At 37.1% G+C, this 23,839-nt stretch overlaps 2 protein-coding genes across 2 annotated transcripts; both read left to right on the plus strand.

The window, feature by feature from the left end:
* The first annotated feature begins 3,596 nt into the window (after positions 1–3,596).
* On the plus strand, positions 3,597–4,580 carry LOC110337897 (olfactory receptor 52D1-like). The gene has a single exon (XM_021220977.1). The coding sequence runs from the start codon at positions 3,597–3,599 to the stop codon at positions 4,578–4,580; it is 984 nt and encodes a 327-aa protein (XP_021076636.1).
* Positions 4,581–11,775: 7,195 nt separating this feature from the next.
* LOC110325432 (olfactory receptor 52E2-like) lies at positions 11,776–12,857 on the plus strand. Its single transcript, XM_021203439.1, has one exon. The coding sequence runs from the start codon at positions 11,847–11,849 to the stop codon at positions 12,780–12,782; it is 936 nt and encodes a 311-aa protein (XP_021059098.1). The 5' UTR covers positions 11,776–11,846; the 3' UTR covers positions 12,783–12,857.
* The last annotated feature ends 10,982 nt before the right edge of the window (positions 12,858–23,839 follow it).

The raw sequence follows: 23,839 nt of genomic DNA on the forward strand, positions 1-23,839 counted from the left end.
AATCCCTGAATCATTATATATATATATATATATATATATATATATATATATATATATATATATGTAGTACAATACATATTTAATACATATATAAAGAATATAATGTAATAAAATAATAATATTTTGTGGTTCCAAGTTTTACATCTAACAAAATTAGCAAGGTTGACCTTTGTTATGCTAAGGATTAATTGTTAACTTTATAGAAGCTAGAATAGATGTTATCTGACTCAGACTGGCTGTGGGTATGTGGGCAGTCCATTATCTTAATTAAGGTAATTGATGTGGGAAGGCCCAGCCCACTGTGCATTGCTACATTCCCTGAAAAGGGGCCGTGAACTATATAAAGTGGAGAAATCTGGCTAAGAACAAACAAGCAATCAAGGAGGTATGTGTGCATCTGTTCTCTATCTGCTCTTAAATGTGAATGTGATGGGATTAGTTGTTTAAACTTATTCTTTGACTTCCTCACACTAATAGATTGTAACCTGGACTTGTAAATTGATATTAATGCCATCTTCCCTAAGGTGTTGGTTTTTGTCCCAACACCCCAGATCACGATATCTTATCACAGCAACAGAAGTGAAACTAGAACCTTGCTTTTATTAACAATGCCTTAGTCTCTATCTTTCCATTTCATGTTTATTTAAAATTACATATTGAGATTCAAACAATTTTAAAATGGTGCTGTGAGGGTGGCTGTGGAGACAGAAGAGGAAGTCTCCCTGACCACTCTGCTTTCTGTAATCTCCTGTAATTAAGATGTGAGTCTAAAAATCTAAAAGTTGTTTCTGACCTCAAATCTCCAAATTTCAATATTTTGTTCTGATTTTTCTTGATTGCATGAGGAAGCCATACCCATTCCTTGGGCATGGGAGCCTGAGTTACTTGCAAATGGTCCAAAATGGGATTCAATCATAGCACATAGTATGCTAAGGGAGAAACCACAACTTACTCAAGCCTATTGGATGTTTACCCTGATGCTTGCAGAACTGGTCCTGAGGTGATGAATACACAGAAACTCTCATTATGTGATCAGGTAAGTGTATATATGTTAAATAGAAGATTCTTGGGTTCTACTCTGAGTATCTAGTCACATCCATGAGTGTCTATAAGATTTCTTGGGACAACTAATTCCACTTGGTTTTGTCCTAACTATGTAGAATATATCTATTTTATAAGCAACAGGCATATACATAATTATAATTGTAGAGATGAATAAGATTGAGAGAGCATGGTTAGTTCATTTTTTTCCTCAGGTAAATGTTCATAATATCATTTGTGATGGTCTAGTTTCAAAAGGAAAAAATTTGACTAGATTTCTTTATGCAATTTTTAAAAGTTGCACTTTAAACATCACTTGTCATCAAATTAGTAGTGAGGCATGTTTTAATATTGCATAACAAAATATCAATCATTTCTATTTATACCAATGTAATTAAATAGTATTAATTATTAAATAAAGTACAGTAGTAATTTAACAGTGTAATTTAGCATGAAGGTCCTGAAGTTAGTATGATATAGAATTCAGGTTTGTCACTTACTACCTTTTTAAATTTATGTTACTGTGACTCTACTCAAGAATAAAATAGAACAAATTTATGAGTTCATAGATGCAACGTTCTCAGGAAAACAACTGCCTTACTGTTAATCACTGGTAGGTTTAGAAATATAATAACATACAGTTAAGTAACTTTGCAAGGATCTCTCTTTTCTTTATATTCTGTTTCTAATCTCTATATGACATTGTTTAGAAATTGAATCGCTTGATAAAGCTTTGTTGACTTGGGTATCCAGCTATTTCTAAAATCAGAAAAGAATACCCATTTCAAAGCTCTCTGAAAGTCACATAGTAGAAGTAAACACACAGTTTGAATTTAAAATTTCAAATGAAAAGAGGAATGTAAAGCGTATTATATCTTTCCAATTTGATATTGCCTCCAAGTCTGTAATGCATATTATAAACTTGATTCTTTTGTATACTGTTAATTTTTATTGTCATAAACAACCCATAACACAGGCTATCAATAATAGTAAATCTTTTAGAAGTAGCAGTTGTGTTTCCAAGAGATTAAAAATAATTCATATATTACGAGACTGACACAATTTTCAAAGTTATGTTCTAATAATATGCTTAAAATTAGACAGGTAGAATCATCAAATAGATAGCATGAGTCTGGGCATGAAAACCAGGCAATGCAGAAACTTATGAGGCAAAGGAAGATCTGTGAGCTGAAGGTTTGATAGAGAATACCACCTATGCATCAACTTGACTCACAAATAAGCGAAAAGAAGTTTCAGTAACTGAAATAATGTTCTAATTAACTTATTGCAGAAAGTTGCCTAGCAAGGTAAAAAAGAAAAGTACCAAAGTCAGTGAAGTACCAAGGAAGATACCTTGCCTTGTTTATCTCATAATACATAGCCTTCTGACCAATGGCTCTCAGGTAGAAGTGAATAATGGTCTACATGATCATTCAGCCACTACTATTGACAGATGATTCCACATACTAGCATTCCTATTTTATGGTATGTGTACATGGTCATTTTGAATTTCTTTGAAGTAGTGTGGCTAAATTTTTATTTATTTATTTATTTATTTATTTATTTATTTATTTATTTATTTATTTAACATACTTTATTTGCATACTACTTACTGCCCCCTTCCAGTCTCACAACCTTCCCCCAACCCCCTTCCCCTTCTCCTCTGAGCAAGTTGGGGGTGGGTGGTACCCCTCATCCTGGTGCATCAAATCTCTGTGAGGCTAGGGACATCCTCTCCCATGCAGGCCAGACAAGGCAGCCTAGTCAGAAGATCCTGTAGCTAGGCAGGAATCCCAGTGGGACACCAATTCCCTCCCAAAACTTTCCACACCAAATTTATCCTTTCTACAATAAGCAGGGATGGGGGATGGAGCAGAGAATGAGGGAATGGCCAACCAGTAACAGGTCCATCTTAGAAACCTTCCCATGGGCATGCATCAATCCCTAACACTATTAATGATAATATTTACATTTTTTAAAAAGAAAGAAAAGGAAGGAAGAAAAACAAATTCTCTATGTAGTCACTCATAGAATGCTTTCCTTACTGAAAATGTTTGCTCCCTTACACCATAAGCCTTACACATTCTTCAATTTTCAATAAGTATCACATTCTTTCCAATGGAAGACAATAGAATTTCGAATCATGCAAAGCTGTGGTTTTGTACTTACATGTCTTCCTCATTTGCATCTATACTTCAATCATATAATAAAGCAGAAATACATATAGCAATGTAAAAAGCATTGTTAATACATAAATATAAATTCTGAAAGTTGTCTGTGTGGCTGAGGAGAACAAAGAGTTCAGCGCATCCCATTAGAATGAAAAGCCTCCAGAACTCATAACAGATATCAACTATTTTTTAATCTGAGTAGTGATTTTTCAAAGGCAGTGTAATTCTGTAATTATAGCTGATTATTTTATGCGACAAAAAATTAACTACTATACATTTAAAGGTACAATAACTTATCCAGCATAAAAGGTATTCCCTGTACCTTAAATAAAGAAGAAATTTCAAATGTAGAAGTTATTTTTGATCCTTTTATAGGAAACATCCATGAAGAGGAAGCTAAGACATTTACCAGTTGTTATGTCTGTCTACAATAAGTCTGATGTCCATCCCTCAACCTTCATCCTCATTGGCATTCCTGGCTTGGAGACAGCACACATGTGGATCTCTATTCCCTTTTGCATGGTCTACATTTTAGCATTGGTGGGAAACAGCTCACTTCTTTTCATCATCAAGACAGATGCCAGCCTCCATGAGCCAATGTACCTCTTCCTCTGCATGCTGGCAGTGGCTGACCTTGTGGTGTGCACTACAGCTGTTCCCAAACTTCTCAGTCTCTTCTGGTTTCATGATGGAGAGATTCGCTTTGAAGCTTGCCTCACTCAAGTATTCCTGATTCACTCTTGCTCAACCATGGAGTCTGGCTTTTTCTTGGCCATGGCCTTTGACCGCTATGTAGCAATTTGTAACCCATTAAGACACTCAGCTATTTTGACACACACTGTAACTGGAGGGATAGGTCTAGCTGTTGTTGTTCGGGGAATAGCCCTTCTCAGTCCTCATCCTTTCTTGCTACGCTGGCTTCCCTACTGCAAGACAAATATAATTTCCCACACTTACTGTGAGTTCATGGCCCTCATCAAGATTGCCTGTGCTGAGACAAGCATCCGCAGAGCTTACAGCCTCATTGTTGCCTTCCTCACGGGCGGGGTGGACTTCATATTGATCATTTGCTCTTATGTCCTCATACTCAACACAGTCTTCCGCCTTCCTTCCAAGGATGCCAGACTCAAGACTCTGGGCACCTGTGGCTCACATGTCTGTGTCATCTTAGTGTCCTACACCCCAGCCTTCTTCTCCTTCCTCACCCATAGGTTTGGACACAAAGTGGCTCCCCCAGTGCATATATTTGTTGCCAACATCTATCTTCTTGTGCCACCCATGGTCAACCCCATTATTTATGGTGTAAGGACCAAGAAAATACGAAACAGATTCCTCCAAGTTTTCAGGTTTTCAAAGCACTCAAACTGAATTCATTCTGTTGCTAAGTGAAATCTAAGTATGTTCTTTTACCTAATTTAGGACATGAGTTTATTTTCTTCATTTTAAAATATTTTTATAAGATTCAAATGGGTTCATTTGAAAGTGTCTTAAAGAACATAATTGTTTGCTAAAAATAGATAAAATTGTAGTTTTTCCTGTGGATGTCATACCTGTTTCCCAAAAAAGAAAGAGTTACTCTACAATGATGCTCTCACTATTCTCTTATAAATAGTTATTTAAATTCAGTTACTATGAGTGCAATATACAGTATTTAAATGGTTCATTTATCATAATGCTTGTATTCTCACTAAAAGAAGTCTGTATTTGTGTAGAAATTGGGTTTATTGAGAAGCAGAAAACTATAAAAACATCTTATGCTAAGTGTAATTCATTGCCCATTTTGCAACCCTCTTTAGCTATTCATACCCTGTTGTGGTTATTTCTCATTTACTCAGTATTATTCTGTCATTTTTTGAGAGGAATTTATTTATCATCCATTCTATTTATTTATATCATTTTTATTTCAAATGTTGCCCCTCCTCCTAGTTCCCACTTCACAGATTCACTCCCTTATCTGTCCTCTCTTTCTCCTCTGAGAGGGTGGACCCTACTCTGGGTATTGTTCCACCCCGGAGCATCAAGGCTGTCAGATTAAGCACAGCTTCTCACACTGAGGCCAGACAAGGCAGCCTGGCTAGAAAACAGATATCAGTTAGGCTACAGCTTTAGGAAGAGACCCTGCTCCAGTGGTTGGGAGACCCACATGGAGACTGAACTGCACATCTGCTACATATATGCCACAGACCTCATTCCAGCCCAGGTATGTTCTTTGGTTGTGGGCTCTGTCTCTGAGAACTCCCAGGCATCCAAATTAGTTGACTTTGTTGGTCTTCCTATGGGATTCCCATGCCCTACAGAGCCTTCAATCTTTCCCCCAACTCTTACATAAGGCTCCCTATCCTCTGTCCAATGTTTGGCTATGGGTACCTGAATCTGTTTCAGTCATATGCTAGGTAGATCTTGCAGAGGACATTTATGCTAGGCTAGGCTCCTGTCTGTAAGAATAATAGAGTATTGTTAATAATATCAGCTATTGGTGCTGTTGAGTTGTTTTGTATAAAAGAATAAATTTAAAAGAATATATATATATATGTATATATACATATATACATATATATGTATACACACACACGCGCGCGTGTGTGCGTGTGCGTGTGCGTGTGCGTGTGTGTGTGTGTGTGTGTGTGTGTGTGTGATTTGTATTTCCAGTAAGACTTTGTTATCAATTGGAGATAGCCTCTGGGTTAGGAGTGGAGTTTGTGTCTACTTCTTCTGCCATGACTTATAGAAAAAATACCAGTACTCAGTGTGAGAATCTCTATATGAGTTATTGGTTGGGGAATTCTCAAAATCCTCCCAAACAGTATGGGTTCCCTCCAGTAATCTTAGTTGTTCATGAGAGCTTGCTGATATGCTCCTATGGCTAATCATACAACACCATCGCGTCACAGGTCATAGAGAAAACTAACATGTGCTGAACTGGAAAACTCCTCCACACCAGCTGTCCTTCCCAGCTCCAGAAGGTTCTATTCCAGTTGCTTGGGGAGAAAGACATTAATGTTATTCAGTTCTGATTGGGACTGAACTGTGAGAGCTACAATAATGAATGACTTAATAGGCAAGAGGTGACCTTTAGACTTAAAATGGCATAGTTATTATGGGGTTAAACAGCTGCCTTCTTATTGGATTTGCAATCTGTTTACTCCACAAGAGGGATCTCATATATGGTCTTATAAATTTGGCTAAAAGCTACTGGCTGCAGGTTAAAAATTACTGGTTCTAAGGGGGAAGACTACTAATATTGTTTTGCTAAGTAAGCAAGAATATGTCGTGAAACTTCCTTCTAAATTCTTACTTTATATCCAAAGGTTAGCACTCACTGCAACCTTCACCAAGATGTTTCTTACTGCATTAGTCAGTGTCTAAACATATAACTGGCCAAAGAGCTGAGTTCTGGTGATGGTGGTATGCATGAATGCAGTTAAAATAGCTGTATGACTCTGCCTATGGACAGGGAATATTGTGGAAAAGGAGGCAGAGCAAAGATGAAAGCCAAGATGTGGATATGTGCAATAAATCATGATATCTTCTCAATTTGATATTCTTGTTGCAATAATGAACTTATTGCTACCCTGGTTATCTTTACAAGATTTACAGAAGATTGAATCCAGATGCAGGGAGAGTACTGGGAGAGACAACTGGAACTGTGGTTAGGTGGGGGCAGCATCCCTGAGTTGAGCTAGAAGCCTAGTACAATGGAAACTCCCAGGATCTATGAGGGTGACCCTAGCTAAGACTCTTAGCAGTGGGCGATATGAAGCCTGAACTGGTCATCTTCTGTACCTAGGCAAAACTGCCAGCAGAGGATTGGGACACTACAGCAGTCACAAAATCTTTGACCTACAGTTTGTCTTTCCCACAAGATGTGCTAGGGTAAAAGTGGCATAGAAATGGTGGGGATGACCAACAAATAACTCCAGCTTGAGATCTATGTCATGAGACGGAGTCCAATCCTGACACTGCCTGGATTGCAAGAACCTACAGGCTGGAGAGCCCAGATAGATAGGTAGACATGTACATAGATAGACAGACAGATAGATAGATAGATAGATAGATAGATAGATAGATAGATAGATAGATAGATAGATAGGTAGATAGGTAGGTAGGTAGGTAGATAGATAGATAGATAGATAGATAGATAGATAGATAGATAGATAGATAGATAGATAGATGGGTTGGTAGATAGATAGATAGATAGATAGATAGATAGATAGATAGATAGATAGATAGATAGATAGATAGATGAAAACAAAATGATTCCTAATGGTATTCTCCTATTCTTACAAATTGGTGCCTATCCTAATTAATTGTCATCAGAGCAGCCTGACCCAGTAACTGATGGAAACAGATGCAGAAGAAGCAGAGACCCATAGCCATAAGGCAGAACTTGGGAAATCCTGAAGAAGATGGGGAAGGAAAGATTTTAGGAGCCAGAGGGGTCCAACACACCACAAGAAACCTACAGAATCAACTAACCTAGGCTCATATGTATTCAGAGACTGAACTGCCTGCATTTGACTGGCCTAGGCTCTAGGCACTTGTTACAGTTGGGTAGGTTGATTCTTGTGGCACTCCTAACAGTGGAAACAGAGGCTGACTCTGACTCTGTTTCACGACTCTGCCTTTGGGATACTTTTCTCCTACTGGGTTACCTCAGCCAGCCTTAATAATAGAGAAGGTACCTAGTCTTACTGTAACCTGATATTCCATGACTGGTTGATATCCATGGGAGCCCTGCTTTTTCTGATTAGAAACAATGGATGAATACATGGGGGTCAGATGTGGGGTGGGAGAAGAGGTAAAATGGAGGGGCCTGGAAGAGTAGAGGGAGAGGAAATCTGGCCTGGTTGAAAATAAAGAATAGAGCCATCAACATTTTATTATGAATAAAGGAGACAACCATGAGACCCACATTTCTCATAGAAGGAATATTTGCAGTTAATACTCTTTGAGAGGGGTCGCTTTCTTCAGATATGTATCATAAATAACTTGCCCTTGGTCTGCTGAATAATTTCCCACCTAAACTCAGGGAAAAAACTGTAACTAAGATCAGTGTGCCATATACAAAAGCATTTCTCTGCAGCTAACATTCAATGTATTGATAATGCAAAAATAAAAATATTCATTTTTCTCATAATTAAAAAAATCATTTCTCTTTATCTCCCAGGATCTAGCCTTTTGTAAGCACTATTTTTCTTTCTGCCTGTATGTTCTAATGATTTCATATTTTTATTTCATATGTGTGACTAGAAAGAATTAATCTTTTATTCCTGTACTATTTATATGAGCACAATATTCTAAAAGTTTAACCAGTTGTCACAAATGACAAGACTCCTTTGAAAAGCTTAATTACATTTTCTTTGCTCCTTCTATTTTCTATGAGACAACTCAGGGGCTAAGACATCTTTCTTATGATGGGCAGATGGTATTGAAACTTTTCATTTGCTGTTCTTACTTTGTACCTCTCAAGGTTACTATAAAGTCCGTGTAAATCAGCATTCTCTTAGAAGAGTTTTGTCCATAGTAGTTTTTAATTAGATGTTTCTGTTGTAAAAGAGATCCAGAAACTTTCTGTTTTGCCATATTGCTGACATTGCTGACATAATCTTTTTTTTTTTTTCTGTCTTGATTTTGCTAGAAGCCAGAACTGTCCAATTGTACATGTTCTCTTCTTCAATCTAAACAATTTAAACATCCTCCTGTGTAAGGACTAAGCTAGAAAATAGACTCCTAAGGGACCTTCTGTCCTTTACAAAATCATCTCTGGAGAATATCTCAGTGTAAGTGTCTCTCCTGGAAAGAGCAGATTCTTAATAAAGATGGAGGTCAGTAAGTAAAGAAAAGAAACAGGGCTCTGTCCTGTTGCCAAACTTGGTAAGTCTGCTTTGTCTTCCACCACTCAGATGAGTTCTATAGATGTAGGAATGAAATGACTGACACACAGACACACACATACACACTCAGACACAGGCACACAGACACACACACACAGACACACACACACAGACACACACACACAGTGAGAGAGAGAGGGGGGAGAGAGAGAGACAAAAGATACAGGGAAGTATATATTTTCAAAGTCATTTGGATTCCAGCATAAATCCTTTCTATGTATATTTTACAAAATTAATATCTTAATATTTAAAGAATAATGGACTGAACATATTTTCAGATGTATTAAAATAATCACTGTAGCCATTTAGAGACATTCTTCCTTGTTATTTCAATTTTATACAGGAAAGGGAGACAAAAATGAAAATATAGTGCAAATTTCATGGTTGACAGTTTATGTTTTTTCAACTTGTCAGGAAATAGGATTTCATCACAATATATTGATGGTTTTAACTAGTCCCGTTTGTGTGCATAGTTCTTCAATGCATTGGGACATTACACATATTCTTTAAGATGTATGAGGACAAAGAGCAGTGTGCTTAGACTTCTGGCCTGGCTAGTGCACTGAATAATAGCAATTTGAGAGAGCTGTTGAATCTCACCATTCTGTATATGTCGTCAAGTTATATCTCTTTGGTATACTGTCTAATAAATCAACTTCTTAGATAGTATTACACCATTGAATATAAATTTCTATGTTTATATGTAATTTTTACATATTTTAGTTACATATTTTTCAAATTATCAGTGCTCCAATGATTTCTATGTAATTTTATGTATACTTTACTATTAAAATTAAATAAAAATAAATCATATACATTTACCATATTAGAAGAATGAATTTTCTTATGTACTGATATTCTTTTATAAGTGGGTACACCAGCAAAGGGAAAAAGTGAGCTTTTAGAGCCTATTAGCTGTCCTTGTGTTGTCAGAAATGTACAGAAAGTTTTATTTTATAAATCACATCATTGTAAATAAATAATAAATAAGTAGATTTCACTTTACTGGTAGAATCCTGCTTTAGCTCCTATGTAACAAGTGTCGTGTCTTTAAAAGGTGTTCTCTATCCCATTATAAGGCCAGCCATATGGAAAAATAATCTATCCGATAGAAATTTTAGTGAGTTCAATACAACCAGTATCCCTTGTCCCAGGTTTTTCTTCTGTTGAAGTGTTTGGTTTTCTAGGAAGGAGTCCCCCATTTCCCTACCCTTGTCATATTGCACCATAGTCACCTATTTATGGAGTCATCTACCAACCCACCCAGTGAGACCATTGCTCTTCTCTGTGTCTTCTAGAATTACCTTGGTTCTTATCCTTACAGTGAGTCTTGGTTAGAATTATTTTGTTCCTCTAGAATCTTGCAAGGATATACATGAACAAGGGCTACATTTTACTGTGAAAGCATCAGCATAACAAATGATCAATGGCTTTGAAAACAGTCCCTGATTGTGCCATGAGTAAGGTGCATGAAAGGAGAAAACAAGAAGATACCCGCAGGCAGCTGGAGATGTACATAGATAGTGACTATTCAGAACACAGTTTTCTTTTTATTTAGTCTTTGAAATTTGTTTGATATATTTTGGACAGTTCTTAAAATATTGATTGTCTTGGATTTAGAGAAAATTTACTTACACCTATTATTTGAATAGGCACAGTTTAAAATATATGTATATGTATGAACAAATACACACACACACACACACACACACACACACCTACACACACATTTGTGGCAGGGTTCATAATGTGATACAGTTATTACAATGTGATAATTATTGCTTCCTTTTATTCTCTATTTTAATTAGATATTTCCTCATTTTCCCCTAGCTAAAAACTATAGACGCTGAACATTTGAAAATCTGAGATAATGTGATATTTGTTCCTTTTATAAAAGGTAAGACTAACTATATCTTGTGTATAAATATTTATAAGAATTATGTTATTTGTACAGGTTTTGAATAACATTTTATATGGTACACACTCCCTCAATAGGGTTAGTTGATACAATTGCTTTGACTATATTACACCATGATTTTGAAATTACAATAAACATAAACTGACAAATGAGTCAATTCAAAGCTATTAAATGATTTTTTTTTCTTTCTTTTTTTTTTTTCAAGACAGGGTTTCTCTGTGTAGTCCTGCCTGTCCTGGAACTCACTCTGTAGACCAGGCTGGCCTCAAACTCAGAAATCCACCTGCCTCTGCCTCCCAAGTGCTGGGATTAAAGGCAAGCACCACCACTGCCTGGCTTCGTTAAATGATATTTTAATGGTCGAGATTACACTTCAATAAACTGTATTGCGAACATAATTTTGTCTGTGTTAATAGCTAGAAATTGATGCTTACTAGAGAATCTTCCTTGTCAAAGTGGAAAAAATTTCTTTTGGCTGTGAAGACAGAATATATAATGGAAGTCTGCTAAACCAAGACCTTATCACAACATCAATACCAAAGCCAATGCAAATTAATAGAGAAAGGCACTAAAATGAATATATTATGACCAATTTTATCTTGATTCATGGCATAACCTCTGTTGAATCCACCAAACATTTACTCTTATATATTGTCCTTTATAGATGCTTTGAATTGCGTGTTTATATTGAAGCACAGAATATGTACAGTTAGTATAATGTTCTTACGTAAGGCCTCTAACTCTACAGATTTTGACCTGCATCCCTGAAGACTATTGCGTGTTTGTTTCTAAGGACCATGGACTTAGGTATGACCAAGCAGGATGCTTCATTCCAATGATACCCAGTTTCACCCTTCCTCTTTCCTATTGCTGGGGATCCCAGGACTAGAGTCTCACCACACCTGGATTGGCTTTCCCTTCTGTGCTGTGTATCTGATTGCTCTCCTTGGAAACTTCACTATCTTGTTGGTGATTAAGACTGAGAGCAGCCTCCACCAGCCCATGTTCTACTTTCTGGCCATGCTAGCCACCATTGACTTGGGCCTTTCAACAGCGACCATCCCTAAGATGCTTGGGATCTTCTGGTTTAGCTTCAGGGTAATACTCTTTGGTGCCTGCCTCACACAGATGTTTTTTATCCACAACTTCACAGGCATGGAGTCAGCAGTCCTCTTGGCAATGGCTTACGACCGCTATGTGGCCATCTGCAACCCACTTCGATATAGCACCATCCTCACTAACAAGGCTGTTTCCATGATTGGTCTGGGTGTGCTAGTGAGATCATTTCTTTCTGTTATCCCATTTGTATTTCTCATACTTCGGTTGCCCTTTTGTGGGAATAATGTCATTCCTCACACCTACTGTGAGCACATGGGTCTTGCTCGTCTGTCTTGTGCCAATATCAAGGTCAATATAATCTATGGTCTGGGTGCTATTTCAATCCTGGTTTTTGACATTATAGCCATTGCTCTTTCTTATACACAGATACTCCGTGCAGTTTTCCGTCTCCCTTCTCGGGAAGCCCGGCTCAAGTCCCTCAGCACTTGTGGTTCTCATGTCTGTGTCATCCTTGCCTTCTACACACCAGCCCTCTTTTCCTTTATGACACACCGCTTTGGTAGGAATGTGCCTCGCTATATACATATACTTCTGGCCAACCTTTATGTTGTAGTACCACCAATGCTCAATCCTGTCATATATGGGGTGAGAACCAAACAAATCTATGATCGTGTGAAAAAAATATTATTACAAAAATGAGAAATATATATGTATATATACATATATATATGAATATATAAATAAAGTACTTATCAGATGATATGACAGAGGGACAATTGTGTAAATGTAAATATTTTTGATAAAAAGTTTTGTTCTCTTGTGTGATTTTGAGTTTAGAATGTGTGTTGAGTTTGTATACAGCAAGCATTATTGTCTAATTCATATGGTAAATGTTTTCATATATGTCAACTCATGCACAAATATATATTAGTTTTCATGGACTGAGCACATTATTTACATATAATTAAGGGAATTCTTCATGACCAGCAGAAACTGCTTGCATTTTTCCACTCATCTATTTGTTCTCATCTTATTTTAAAATTAGAATTAAATTCTGTGTCCCAACATTGCACACATGCCTTTAATATTTAAACAAAGATTGCATATTATCATGTTCTTTCTTTAATATATATTTTAATTTTTTCTCAGTAATTTATTCTACAAATGTAGTCTTGGCTACTTTGTCATAGATTAATTATGAGTGATTTAAACAATTGATTTATTTATTTTATATTTTATGACTAAGGGCATTTTCCCTGCATATTTGCCTCTGCATTGCATGCAGGCAGTATCCATGAATGCCCGGAGATGCCTTCAGATTCCCTGGAACTGGAATTACAGATGTTATCCTCCAAGAGGATGCTGGAAACTTTAGGACTTTAACCTGATCCCCTGCAAGAGAAACAATTACTCTTAACCCACAAGCCATCTCTCCAACCAAAGCATGAGGGATTTAATGCAAAATGTTCTACTGACATTATAACTGCTTTAATACATATCAATCTTGGCATCATTACTTATACTATCAGTTTTCTTTGTTTCTTTTCTACAATAGTGAGCTTTCCTTCTAATAATATCTTCTGAAGTTGTAATGCAACCAAAGAAGGTCCTAGAAGTTGTTGAATACTGCTTTGTCATTTGCTTCATTCTCCATGTCTTAGGGTTCCTTCAACTTCAATTTGCTCAATGCTTTTAATATTCCTCTTACTTTGTAGCTACAAGCCAATGCCTTAAAAAGATTTTATAATACCAATATATCTATGTAACTAGGTATTTTTAATTTCCATTTCACATGCATGATATTTGTTTCTGGTTCTGACATTATTCATTTGTGTTTTAAACATTTTTTCTCAAAAGACAAATTTATATCAGAATGACTTCCCACATATCAGTATAGAGTTATAATTAAAAAAAATATGCATACAGGTTATAGACCAAAGGGTTGCTTTCTAACACTGAGCTTGTGAAAAGATGGCTTAATTATATTCTATGTAGCTGAGCATGATGCTGAGCATCCCAAGTTCTCCCCTTTGCCTTCTGAGTGCTGACATTTTATTATCACCAAGCTGCTTATGCAGGGGTAGAGACTGAGCCCAGGTATTCATCAATGCCAGATAATCTCCCAAGTAACCCACATTTCTGCTCACAAATGAATAAATTCTACAGGCATTTAGCATGTAAATGAATTGGGTTGAGGTGAGTTTTTTCAACATAATTCCTTTATTAATGCAAAATAAATGTAAATGGTATATTGTTTGTGATAAGTAATTTTAATATTATATAATAGTTCTCTTTAAGATATTTATCCTCACTATCCGGGCAAAAATTTCTCACGTGGCAAATAAAAGTCATATATATGGTTTAGATTTATGTAAACTATAATGAAATATAATCTCATGCAACAATAAATCAAAGCCTGTAAGGCAGGCTTCAAAGTTGGTTATTTTTATGGTCCATGATTAATTAAGATCCATAATTGTCACCCTACACAAAGCTCAACTCCAAGTGGATCAAGGACCTCAACATAAAACCAGAGACACTCAATTTAATAGAAGAGAAAGTGGGAAGGAGCCTTGACCTCATGGGCACAGGGGGAAATTTCCTAAACAGAACTCCAATGGCTCATGCTCTAAGATCAAGAATTGATAAATGGGACCTCATGAAACTTGAAAGCTTCTGTAAGACAGAGGACATAGTCAGTAGGACAAATCAGCAACCTACAGATTGGGAATAAATATTCATTAACCCCACGTCCAACCCAGGGCTAATATCCAAAATATGTAAAGAACTCAAGAAGCTAAGCACCAAAAAAAAAAAAAAAAAAAAAAAAAAAAAAAAAACCAAACAACCCAATTTTTAAAAATGGGATGTAGAACTAAAGAGAATTTACAACAGAGGAATCTTTAAAGGCTGAGAAGCACTTAAAGAAATGTTCAAAGTTCTTAGTAATCAGGAAAATGCAAATCAAAAAGACCCTGAGATTCTACCTTACACCAATCAGAATGTCTATGATCAAAAACTCAGGTTACAGCACATGTTGGTGAGGATGTGGAGAAAGAGGAACATTCCTCCATTGCTGGTGGAATTGCAAACTGGTACATTTCTTTAAAATAGTATATATATATATATATATATATATATATATATATATATATATATATTGCTTAACCTTTTATCAGTCTTGAAAGATATCATTCCTGCTTCATTCCTAGTATTATCCTTGATAAGAAAGGGTAAAAAAATTAGTTTACTTATTTACTACATAATTGTATGAACCTTCTGTGATATCAAAACATACTCTATTCTTTAAGTGTTATACTATACATATATTCAAACTAAATGTTACATTTTGTTGGTTTTCCATAATCTCTTTTCAAAGTGTGTTCTAAGTAAATATTCAAACTCCCTCATGAGAGTATCTGCTTTAGCAAAACAATTTTTCAGCTATGTGTCCCAGCAAAACATCATTTGACATAATTCACTTTCCAAAGAAACCAGAAGTTTCTACTCCAAGGAAACCTCCTGCTGACAATTGGGCTAGGGACTCATATATGAATATGGCAGAATATCATTAGAAATCATTTCATTGAGTTTTTTTTTTTTCCTAGTTGTGTTTGTATCTATATGAATTCTAGGCCATCCAGATTCCAGTTCCTGGCCATGAAGGCAGTGTTTAGCATGCTCCCTCTAGTGTCTTGGGCATCAAGTTAGGCCAGTCATTGGTAGGCCACTCCCAAAAGCTACTCCCACATCTTGGAGACAAGACAGGTTGTAAGTGGAAGGTATTCGGCTGGGTTGCTGTTCCAGGCTCATCACTGAATGCCTTGTGTGGTTATAGAAGACAGTTGGTTGAGGTTTCATATCTTCCAGTACTAGGAGTCCTCATAAGGGTTACCCTCATAGGTTTCAGGAAGTTTTAACTACACTTGGATTCCATATTTCCCCTACTCCCAAGTGCCCCTTCAATTTCAGTAACCCCTTCCTATACTCTCTCCCTCTGTCCTTCCCTCCCCAATTTGAACCCTCCTGTTCTCATTCTGATCTGCCTCCAACACCCACAAAATCTATGCTATTTTCCTTTCTCAAGGAGAGCCATGCATCACCCTTTGAGTCCTCTTTGTTACTTAGTTTCTCTGTCTGTGATTATAGCATGGTTATCCTTAACAGCTAATGTCAACTTATAAGTGAGCATATGCAGGTTTTTCTTTCTAGGACTGGGCTACCTCACTCAGTATAATTTTTTTTTTTTTTAGTTCCATCGATTTGCCTGCAAATTACATGATGTCATTTTTTCCCCCTAACAGCTGAGAAGTACACCATTGTGTAAATATACCACATTTTCTTTATCATTCTTCTTATGGAATGAGTTGTAGAATTTCTACTTTACATCTATGATTTATGAAACTGGAAGATCACTTTGGAAAAATACATTGAACTGAATAAATGCTATTTATTTATTTATTTGTATCATAGGTCTGTGATGCTCATGACAGATTTCTTAAAAATAGTGTTCTCTATTAAACAAAGATTTCATTCAGTTTGCCTCTAATGCAAGCATAAAAAGGTTTCAACTGTTAAAAAATACTTGTAAAAGTATAATATCATTTATGTTATAAAATCTCTAATTAATATGTTTCTAACCTTTTGTGAACTATATACTTTTTTGTGAATTATAAAAATGCATTTCACATTATTCCTTAAAATTTAAATGCTAAAAGATTCCAAAACAAAACGAGGCCATAAATTTGTAAGGGAGAAAGGAGGTGTGTCTGGGAAAATATGGATAGAAGAAATGGAAGAGGTGGATGATATAATTATTTTATAATACACAAATTAAGGAAATGAAAAAAATCCATCATGGAATGAGATGGAGCTTCTGAGTCCCCATAAGTAGTTTAGGAGCTATTGGCAGTTCACGATCGCTGGAGGAGAGAGTTAACTTTTTTCAGGAATATAGTCAATGATAGGTTGTTCATGCCCAGCAGATGATTCTACAGACATGCTTATATAAACAGGCTAAATTGGATACAGTGGGTTAAATGAATAAATAACAAATTCTGAAAAGATATGAGATCGAGAGGATGATTGTTTGATACGAGATTGTTGAGAGGGTTGAAAGGACGGTTGAATGGGAGTAAATATGATCATGAAACGTATTCAAGTTTAGAAACATTCAAAGAATGGATAAAACATTACAGAAGAAAAAAGAGCAAGCATCCTGTATTCTACAAATGTTTCAAAATAAAACAATTTATCTAAAATACAAAATGTTTCTTACTGAAGCACTATCATTTAGTGATTAACTCCCAGACCAAGACACAGAAAGAAGACATGCGCTACAAGATAGCAAGTATTTTAATTGAAATTGAAACTACAACAGAAGACTACTGGCAAAGGAATACAAAGAAATGTACTGGATAGCAACAAGAAGTATTCAGATGTGTTGACCTGCCTGTGTTCCTTGAGCTCTGAAATGAAGGATTTGACAGACATCCCATTTAGGGCCAACTCTTCCAAGGTTTCTCATTCTCTGCACCATGCCTGACTGTGGGTCTCTGTATCAGTTCCCATCTGCTGCAGAAGTATCTCTGATACTGGTTGAACAAGGCACTGATATATGACATAGTAGAATATCCTTAGGAAACTTTTTATCACCACATTTAGTTTTATTTAGGTTCACCCTATTTTCCTGGGCGATCTTGGCTCAGGTTTTATCACCCAAATAGTGTCAGGAATTGGTTCCATCTTGTGGAGTGCGCATTAAGTCAAGTTATTGGTTGGTTTCTTCCACAAGCTTTTGCCCTAGCATATCTTGTATGCAATACATCATTGTAGATAATTGGTTTATTGCTGCCTTGGTGTTTATGTTCTTCTTTTGAGAGCATGCAGAGTACCTTCCAGTATCCGAAACAGGGTTGTCCACTCTTTCCATACCTATTCCATTCTTATTCAACATAGTACTTGAAGTCTTTAAAAAAAAACAACAATTTTTATTAGATATTTTATTCATTTATATTTCAAATGCTATCCCAGAAGTCCCCTATACCCTTCCCCTACCCTGCTCCCCAACCCACCCACTTCCACTTCCTGGTCCTGGCATTCCCCTGTACTGGGGCAAATAATTTTCACAAGACCAAGGGCCTCTTCTCCCAATGACTAGGCCATCTTCTGCTACATATACAGCTAGAGACATGAGCTCTGGGAGTACTGGTTAGTTCATATTATTGTTCCTCCTATAGGGTTGCAGACCTCTTCAGCTCCTTAGAGTACTTGAAGTCTTAGCTAGAGCAATAGGACAAATGAGGGAGATCAATAGGATACAACTTGAAAAGGAAGATGGCAAAGTATTTTTATTTGAATACATGACTGCCCCCCAAAATTCATCAGGAAACTCCTTCAGTTGATACTTTTAACAAAGTGGCTGAATACAAAATTAACTCACAAAAATAAAAAACCATCCTACGTAAAAATGACAAGAAAGACATTAGGAAAACAATATTTTTTTACAATAGCCTCAAATAATAGAAAGTATCTTGGGATATGTGTAACCAAGAAACCAAACAACTTATACAACTTTAAGTCACTGAAGAAAAAAGTTAAAGTAGATATCAGAAGATGGAAGTATTCTTCATGTTCATGGATAAGTAGAGTTATTATAGTAAAAATGGACATGCTACCAATAACAATCTTGGCATTCAATGCAATCCCTATCAAAATTTCAACACAATTATTCACAGATCTTGAAAGGACAATTTTCAACTTCATATATAAAAACAAAAACCCAGTATAGCTAAAAAAAACAAGCCAGATAAAATAAAGAACTTCTGGAGGTATCACCATCCCAGATTTCAAGTTGTATTACAGAGCTATAGTAATAAAGACAGAATGGTATTGGAACAAAACAGACACATTCACCAATGGAATTAGTTGAAGATCCAAATATAACTTCAAATACCTATCTGATTTTGATAAAGAGGACAGAAATACACATGGGGAAAAAGACATCATATTCACAAATAGCTCTGATCAAACTGGATGACTGCAAGTAGAACATAAATAGATGCATACTCATCACTGCACAAAGCAACCACAAAGACAACAACATAAACCACTGTGTGCTGAACCTGGTAGAAAAGGGAGTGGGGAGTAACCTTGAATTCTTTTTTTTTTTTTTTTTTTTTTTTTTTTTTTTTTTTGAGACAGGGTTTCTCTGTATAGCCCTGGCTGTCCTGGAACTCACTTGGTAGACCAGGCTGGCCTCGAACTCAGAAATCCGCCTGCCTCTGCCTCCCGAGTAACCTTGAATACTTTTGAATAGGATAACACATTATAAATAAAGCACCAGTACTGTAGGCACTAATAACAAGTAATAAATGGGAACTCGTGAAACAGAAAACCTGTCATTCAGTCAAAGTAGCAGCTTACAGAATGGAAAAAGTTTTGTTTTTCCAAGCTACACATCCAACAGACGGCCAATATCCAAAATATTTAAGTGCTATATCCACTCCAGTAGTGACACATGTGACAGGCCCCAGAAACCTGGACGCTGTCCCAAGGTAAAAAGTTCAGGAAAACTTAGGCTCCTGGAAATTTGGCATTCCCATAGCTAGAATGCTCCAGATTTGTCCCTGCGATAATGTGGATGGTCTTGCATGCTTTCTTACAGTATTTTACTGGTTAAGAGTTAGAAATCTCAGGGCAAGCTACTTCCATATGCAAGAATTTACCATTATCTAGGAAGAAGGAAGGTTGTGGTCTAAGAAGGAAGTAGAGTAAACACATAGAACTATAGATAGCTGAGTTACACCCATACACAGGAATTTACAATGGCCTAGGGGGAAGGTGGACTATACCATAGACTAGAATCAGAACTATGGCAGGGCCCTTGCCTCTAGCTTCTAAGGTTTCTGACCACTCAAGTTTTTACTCTGGGTTGTTCACTTTTTTGAGTCAAGATTCACATTTTAAGCATTATACATAGCTATTTTCTCTCTCTCTCTCTCTCTCTCTCTCTCTCTCTCTCTCTCTCTGTCTCTGTCTCTGTCTCTCTGTCTCTGTCTCTCTCTGTCTCTCTCTTTGTCTCTCTGTCTCTCTGTCTCTCTCTGTCTCTGTCTCTGTCTCTCTCTCTCTCTCTCGCTCTCTCTCTGTCTCTCTCTGTCTGTCTCCCTCTCTCTCTTTTGTTTTTTAGAGACAGGGTTTCTCTGTGTAGCCCTGGCTGTCCTAGAACTCACTCTATAGACCAGGCTGGCCTCAAACTCAGAAATCTGCCTTCCTCTGCCTCCTGAGAGATGGGATTAAAGGCATGCACCACTACTGCCTCTCTCTCTCTCTCTCTCTTTCTCTCTCTCTCTCTCTCTCTCTCTCTCTCTCTCTCTCTCTCTTACACACACACACACACACACACACACACACACACACACACTAATACAAAGAGGAGTAAAAGGCTATCAATTTGAGAGAGGGTGAAAGGGAGGATAGCTGAAATTTGCTGGTGGACTGGACATGGAAGAGAACTAAAGCTAGAAGGTTCAAATTGGGGGGAGCGCTGGAAAGAGACAGCAGTAAGAGGCTGCTGGAATTGGGGAGTATTTGGGTGAGTGGTGTGGAAACATCGTGCACTGGAAACTTCCTAGAATCTATGTGTGTCCCTAGTAAGGATATCTAGTAATGGAAAATATGGAGTCTCAACGGTCCATCTTTTGTAGCCAGGCAAGACTTCCAGTGGTGGAATTAGGTTCTATTCTCTTGAGTTGTTAGCCAAGGGGATTCTATGGAGAATCCTAAACAACAGATTTATATAGGACAGAAGGTTGCTCTCCACAAACAGTGGGGCCCTACTGATGAGAACAACAAGGGGTGGAAGCTTTACCTGTCAGAAAAGGTTATTTGCCTATGAGCGAAAGCAGGAAATCAGGAAGTGGAAGTTCCAATATAGAGGATTCTGGATAGGACTGAAGGGGCAGGAGATTTTGCTGAGCACTGAAGGAGATAGGTGCATGAAACTGAGGAGAAAGAACTCAACACACTGCAGGACTTAGAATAGAGTAAATGCGATAAGTTACAAACTAACCATGGAATGAGAAAAAGCCTGTGGCCCAAGCACTTACTCATAATTAATATAAGTCTCAGGGCCATTATTTTAGAAACTCGGGTGGAGTAGTAAAGCCCTCAGATATAGGTATCTTATATGCTATGGAAAGAAACCTGGACACTAATACAGCCATGAAATCCTCTGCCTACAATCTATCCTAAGTACAAAATGTGCTTGGTTAACGGTAGCACAGAACTTGTAGGAGCAGCCAACCAAAGTTTAATTTAACTTGTGCTCATGCCAGGAGAACTCTATACCTTACTCTGCCTGAATGGCCAAGAACCAGAGACTAGATAACCCAGAGACCTGGGGTATAACTAAACATGAATGGCAAAAAAACAAAACAAAACAAAACAAAATAACAAACAAGCAAAAAACTACCACCAACAAAAACCAATCAAGCAAACAATGAAATGATTCTTAATGATACTCTATAGATTGCTGTCTCATATAGTCATCGTCAGAGAGGCTTCATCTGACAACAGATGGGAGTGTGTGCAGAGACCCACATCCAGACAATATAGAAAGAGAGTCTACATTGAAGCTCTCCATTAGGTACCTCCTGTCCGAGATTAGGGGACCATATAGAAGAGGAAGAAGAGGAGGACTCAGAGGGGATGGAGAACACCGAGAGAACATGGCCCACCATAACAATTAATCAGGGCTCACATGAGCTCACAGAGACTGAAGCAGCAAGCATGGCCTACATGGGTCTGTACCAGCTCTCTGTATAGGTTATGGCTATTAGCTTAGGGGGTTTGTGAGACTCCAACCAGTGGGACCAGGTGTGTCTCTGACTCGTCTTCCTGTTCCTGAGACTCTTCCTTGTATTAGGTTGCCTTGTCCAGTCTCAGTATGAGGGCTTTTACCTTGTTTTATTATATCTTCTGTCCTGTCAGGGACTCATGTCTTGGATGACTGCTCTTTTCTCAAGAGGAAATCAAGGGAAAGTGGATCTGGGGGAAAGGGAAGGAGAGAGGTAGTGGGGAGGACTGCGGGGATGTGAAACTGTGGTCAGGGTATATTGTACGAGAGAAGAATTTATTTTCAATAAAAAATAAGAAAATATTTTAAAATACTTTAGAAATAAAAGAAAAACTTTAGATTTTGACATGACTCGGTTTCAGGGAAATTTCCATCATCTCTTTGATATGACTTAATGTAGGAATATAGTATAAAATAAGCCATCAGATATTAAGAAAATTCTAAGAATGAACATGACATTATGTAATTCAAAATGGAATTATAAAAAGCACTGTACATTCCTTTGATGTCAGAAAATGCATAAAATGACAAGGAAATATTTGAAAATATGGTTCCAAATATAAAAGACTATGATTAAATAATTATAGAAATTAAGGGCCATACAAGCTATAAATAAAAGTTGGCTCCATAAAAAATGATGCCCCTTTGAAGCAAAACTCAGGAAAGATTCCAGAGTCCTCAGAGGGGTTTTTAACCTGTAGAATTCCAATAGCATGATTCAGCTCTTCCACACACTCAGTCCCTGAACAGACTGAGCTAACCTGGTTTCTCAGGGGACTTGCCCTCTCTTCATAAAGTCTAGACCTGGAGAAGCCTGTAAACTCAAATCCTGGGCTGCAGGCCGCTGTGAGAAGAGGCAGCACTTTGTCCTTCTTGATCAGGGAGCCCATGTCGTGGGCCTGTGTTATGCCTCCCACTAAAATGTCTTACAGCACGTGAGTTGGTCCCATAAAGTGAATGCAGAGGACTTACTGGAGGGTAGTCAGGTGGTCCTAATTACAGGTGCAGCACGGGTAAAAGCGTTATTTCCCTTTGTTCCAGCTTTCATGATGGAAAAGAAGGCTGCACAGAAGGCAGATAGAGTGCTCTCTGAGAAGAGCCTTGGTAAGTGCCTGGTGTCCAGAGCCCCAATAAATGTTGAGTCTCAGTGATCTCTTGGATATACTTGGGATAGTTTTAATGGAGAACCTCCTAAATGTGACCTTGTAGTATGGGATCTCATCTATGTGTTATTATATGTTAATGGGACAGATTCTGAAAGGTGGTTAGTAAATTTAATTTTGAGCATAGTTTGTGGGATAAAGTGCCAATTTGAGCCAGTCTTATTTTGTTCAAATAGAGTCAAGACTTTCATACATGTTACTGGTTTCACAATACAATTTAAAGATTCATCAATTTATACTGGAAAGTTTTTTTCTCCCTAAATAAATGCCCATAAAGGATTCTTAAATAATTATTCCATTTGACACCTGATTAAATAAAAAAATTGTGCTTTGAATGATGGTTTTAAGTACTGGCTCCTAATCTAACTGGCCAACTTTGATTCCAACCTATACAGAATGGTGTGAATTCAGCTCACACAGTGATTTTTTGTCTGTATGATTGGTATGATACATTTTTCTTTCAAATAAGATTTTAGAACTGGAACTATGCCCATGAATAACAATAATGAAAATGTATTTCCTCCTAGTGTGAACAAAGCCTTGGCATTAAGGCATTTTACTCAGCCTCCTGTATGCAGTAATGTTGGTGATGGTCATAGCCTTTACAGAAAGGAAGACTTGGGAAATGATTTGTCTAAGGCCATTAATAAGTGGCAGAGTCAAGTTATAAATGTGTGTTTTTTCTAGATCCAACCAGTGTGGCCATCCACCATAAATAATAGATACTCAATCATCCA

This window comes from Mus pahari, chromosome 1 (genome assembly GCF_900095145.1).
Source record: "Mus pahari chromosome 1, PAHARI_EIJ_v1.1, whole genome shotgun sequence".
In the NCBI taxonomy this organism is placed as follows: Eukaryota; Metazoa; Chordata; class Mammalia; order Rodentia; family Muridae; genus Mus; species Mus pahari.